This window comes from Lipotes vexillifer, unplaced genomic scaffold (genome assembly GCF_000442215.2).
Source record: "Lipotes vexillifer unplaced genomic scaffold, Lipotes_vexillifer_v1.1 scaffold74, whole genome shotgun sequence".
Lineage (NCBI taxonomy): Eukaryota > Metazoa > Chordata > Mammalia > Artiodactyla > Lipotidae > Lipotes > Lipotes vexillifer.
The window spans coordinates 1,491,613-1,496,329 of record NW_006776983.1 but is presented as its reverse complement, the minus strand read 5'-3'; the positions used below and the strand labels follow the sequence as shown (position 1 = coordinate 1,496,329).

Genomic DNA, 4,717 nt, shown 5'->3' with positions numbered 1-4,717 from the left:
TGAGCCCATTTTCTGCTTTATTTAAATTGTTGTTGGGCAGATCACTGAGGATGACTCAGCCCTACAGCCCAGTCTCAGTCCTGCCACTCCAAAGCCAGCACTACATACACACCCACACCCACACCCACACACACACCCACACACACACACACATTTATACCACACTCTAAAGCAGATGTCCTTTCACTGACTTCCTAACTTTAGTGATTAACCTTGCCTATCTTTGGTCGAGCTTGCTAATCTGTATTCCCCCATGCCCCTATCACTCAGCACCCAGGAGCTCCATATTTCTAACAGCTGTTGGCATCTTGCTACCTCCAACTGGCTGGGTCTGGCTGCCCTTCAATGCCAGCATGACATATAATCAGCCTCGGGAAGTGATGAATACCAACTTGCTCTTGAAAGCTGATGTTGAACAATCTTTTTATTTTTATTTCTGTGTAATGAAATCATACTGTGCTGAGCTTATGTCCAATTAAACATCTGTTATGGTCATCAAAATCTCCTGGCCATTATCACAGATGACATTCTGAATTGGTATCAGCAGTATAATCAATAGCCAATTCCTAAATAACAAATTCAGTAAGCACAATACCCAACCGTGAAAAGGTGAAAAGAACTAGGTCTTCTCCCCCGTAAATACCAAGTGGCCCAGCCAACCACCCCTCTGTTGGTCCAGCTCACTGCTTTATTGTATTTGCTCAATGCTAAGGCCTTCCACAGAGCAAGTGCAGAGGAAATCGGGCATGCCAAGTGCTTTCAAGGGGAGCCCACCATCTCTTCCTTGGGAGGAAAGCAGTAACTCAGCGTTGAAGCAGGATGTCAGCAAGCTAAGGGAGAAAGGCAAAAGCCCTACTCACCATAGAAGAGGAAGGCTTTGGTCCTGTGATGATGGAGGTAGGTCCGGTTGATGGTGAAGAAACAAGTGTCTGCCCCGCACTGGCCTAGCCTTCCAGTTTCCCCAGTCAGTGGGGACCACCAGAGCATGACAGGGTAGCTATCAGCTGCCAATGTTTCTTTCCTGTTCAGCGTCAGCCCTTCTCCCTTAAGGAACGGATGGAGATGTACAGGCTCTTCTTCCATTTGTGCATGTCTGTCGTTCAAAGTAGAAGTTTCAAACTTCTTCCTTTCAAATTTTCCCAGCTCAACCACTACCTAAAAGAGACAACGATTATTACCAGTGTCAGACTGTTTAATTTCCTTCTGTACATCTCCCGTTCATCTTGATGATTTAGCTTCTTATTAGTTTTCTATTGCTACCATGACAAATTATCACAAACTGAGCAACTTAAAATGATGCAAATTCATTGTCATACGATTCTGGAGGCCAGAAGTCTGAAATGGCCTCACTGGGCTAAAATCAAGGTGTTGGCAGGGCTATGCCACTTTTCAGGAAACTCTGGTGGGGAATTCGTTTTCTTGCTTTTCTTTTAGAGGCACCCACAGTTCTGGGCTCAGGGCCCCCCTTCCTCCATCTTCAAAACCAGCAACGTTGCACTTCTCTGACCCTTCTGTTATCGTGTCTCTCTCTGACCACAGCCAGGGAAGAGTCTTCTCTTTTAAGGACTCATGTGATTACACTGGGCCTGCACAGATAATTCAGGGTTATCTCCTCACCTCAAGGTGTGTCACTATAATCCCATCTATGTACAAAGTCCCTTTTGCCAAGTAAAGTAAAATATCACAGTTTCCAGGGATTAGGGTAGGGACATAGCCTCCAAAATATCTACCAACAAGGATGCTTCATTCCACTAAACACATAACAGATACATCTCTCCTCCATTTCACAGGCAAATATAGAATCCAGAAGTGGTTGTGTCTCTTAATGAAACCTGTGAGAGTCAGCGTTATTATCTGGCTATTGCTGGAGATTACACTCTGGGGAAAATAAGTTATAAATTACCAAATGGTTTCTTTTTAGTACAATTAAAGGAATCATAACATGGAATTTATATTTCTAATAATATCCACTATGGCATAGAGATGGCATACGTACTGGGCTCCTTCTCACTTAAAACCTTGTTGTTTAATTTATTTCAAGAGAGCTACGTCATCAATCACAGTAATCTGAAGGGCAGGGTGGACTGAGTGAAATCAGAGGGGCAGTAGTTCTCCAAAAGTGCTGCCTTTTCATCAAACTTTAAGGTTTGATATTGACATGGCATTACAAAAGTATGTTAGAGAGAGCAGTATAAAGTAGGGGCTGGTCTGTTTCATATATAACAAAACATTAGTAGTCACACTATACAATAAATAAAGCCGGTAAAAGAAGGCATATTTTCACGTATTAACTGGCCCACTTGTCAACAGAGGACACTACCTGTGTGGCCCGCAGACCCCACTCTTAGCAGCCAGGGGTGGTGCCTTCTTTATGTATTTGCTACCTTTGGTGTCAGAAAAGGGCCCCTGCCCACTGAGGTGATACAGAGTCTGTAACTCCCTGGGGAGGGTCTATAATGTTCACTGGATTCTCTGAGGGATTCAAGGCCAAAAAAGCTATTAAGAGCCACTCAGCGAACGCCACATAGTATTCCAAACGGAAGAAAGAATTCTATTATTTTTTTTTAAAAAAAGCACAGATCACTGTGACACCAAGGTCATCATTAGAACAGTAAGACCATCACTGAAAACTAAAAATACTTGCCAATAGCTTTCTAAGCCTCTTTATGATAACATAATAATATGGCTATTCCCCAGTAGCTTGATGGAATGGAGTTGACTTGTAGCTACAAACACTCTTTTTCACCCAACCTTTCCCTGCAAATATACAACCAGCAACTTGAAAGAAACACGTTTAGAAAGCCATGTTTATAACTTCAAAGACAAATTTTGCTCCACATTTCTGATCAAAGTCTACTATGTGAGGTATAAGGTCATATCCAAATAATAGGGAGTGGGACCTCCCTGGCGGTCCAGTGGTTAAGACTCCACGCTCCCAATGCAGGGGGCACGGGTTTGTTCCCTGGTCGGGGAACTAAGGTCCTACACGCCACAGGGCGTGGCCTAACAATTTTTTTTAAATAAAAAAAAACATCGAATAATAGGGATTGCTTTAAGGAGAGAGATTTCTGAAGCAGAAAACTCCAGCCCCTCCAGTTCAAGCAGGTCCTGGATACCCACCTCCAAGACAGACAAGCAGGGAGCCAGGGGTTTCCTCTGACCAGAATCCCAACCTGGCAGTGGAAGGCGGTAGAGGTACAGTGCAATACTATCTGCCAAAGTTCTTTTATAAGCATAAGCTCATTCAGTCCTAAGCAAGGAGAAGGGAAGCCCTCCAGAATAACACGCCCGGAGAACACTTCTATCTCCATCAGCTCCACATCTGAAATACTCACATCCACAAATAATCTTTAAAAGTCCTTTTGGATTTTGAAATGGACAGCTGGTCCTTGAGTGGGTGCTAAAAATATCTCAACTCATATTTCTACTTGTAATATCACTGTGAAACTTTTATTTTACTTTGAAATCAGCAAATGAAGTTGAGAATAACCAACTAAATGAAATAAATGGGGGGACTGAGGAAACGTTTCTCACCCCACTACAGACAAATTTATTAATGCAGATGTGTGTGTTCTGCAGAACGACTAGCTGGTCCTCAGAATAGTCACTACTTCTTCAAGAATGGCATCTTTCGGGGACTTCCCTGGTGGCGCAGTGGTTAAGAATCCACCTTCCAATGCAGGGGACACGGGTTCGATCCCTGGTTCGGGAAAATCCCACACGCTGCGGAGCAGCTAAGCCCGCACACCACAACTACTGAGCCCGCGCACCACAACTGCTGAGCCCGCGTGCTGCATCTACTGAAGCCTGTGTGCCTAGAGCCCGTGCTCCACAATGAGAGAAGCCACTGCAATGAGAAGCCCGTGCACCACAATGAAGAGAGAAAAGCCCCCGCTTGCCACAACTAGAGAGAAAAGCCGACACACAGCAACGAAGACCCAACGCAGCCAAAATAATTAATTAATTAAAATTATTTTTCAAATAAACAGAAGGGAGTTTCCTGGCGGTCCAGTGTTTAGGACTCGGTGTTTTTGCTGCCGAGGGCGGGGGTTCAATCCCTGGTCAGAAAACTAAGATCCTGCAAGCCACACAGCAGGGCCAAAATAAGAAAACAAAACAAAATAAGAATGGCATCTTTCAGAAGGGATCATGACTTGGAGGAAGCCATCCAATTCTGACCCAATAAGGCAGACAGAACTCTACCTTCTGTTACTCTAAAACCAGTAAGAGTCGCAAGAGTCGCAAACTGATCCCCTAACTCACTGATTTTCTTTCTACCTGACACATCCACCCACTAAGCCTGACACACCCGCTCACTGAACCTCAGTTTCATCTGTTAAAAAAGAAAGTATTAAAAAAAAGAAAAGAAAGAAAAAAGAAAGTATTTTCCTTGCTTTACATAGAAAATCCTGATCCTGAGAGATGATGCAAAAAGTAAAGTACTTGGAGAGAATGGGGTGGTGGCAAAGGCCCAGGGATCAACACTGCACAACCCAAATTCTTGGTACCTGGAGTGTGACGAGCAGAAAGACAGTAGCTGTGACGCACAGGCAAGATGCCAGAAGCTTCCTCCTCTGAATCCGCACCATGCTGCCCTGCCCTGGGTGACTGACAGAGGTCTAGCCTGGTTACCAGGTGTTCTCGAGTCGGCCTGCAGCCCAAGACAACTTCACGTGGAGGAACCATCTGGGTGCCAATTTCCTCCACTGCCATTCCT

At 44.4% G+C, this 4,717-nt stretch overlaps 1 protein-coding gene across 1 annotated transcript in view; it reads right to left on the bottom strand.

Moving 5' to 3' along the window:
• The window catches only part of POFUT3 (protein O-fucosyltransferase 3), a 63,377-nt gene that overhangs the window by 50,835 nt on the left and 7,825 nt on the right, over positions 1-4,717 (bottom strand). Inside the window, exons 2-3 of the mRNA XM_007450750.1 lie at positions 4,509-4,717; positions 861-1,155 (exon numbers count right to left, since the gene is read on the bottom strand). The exon at positions 4,509-4,717 is cut by the window's right edge and continues 167 nt beyond it. Of these exons, the coding sequence (XP_007450812.1) occupies positions 861-1,155; positions 4,509-4,589 (376 nt within the window). The 5' untranslated portion in view covers positions 4,590-4,717. The remainder of the gene's footprint in view (positions 1-860; positions 1,156-4,508) is intronic.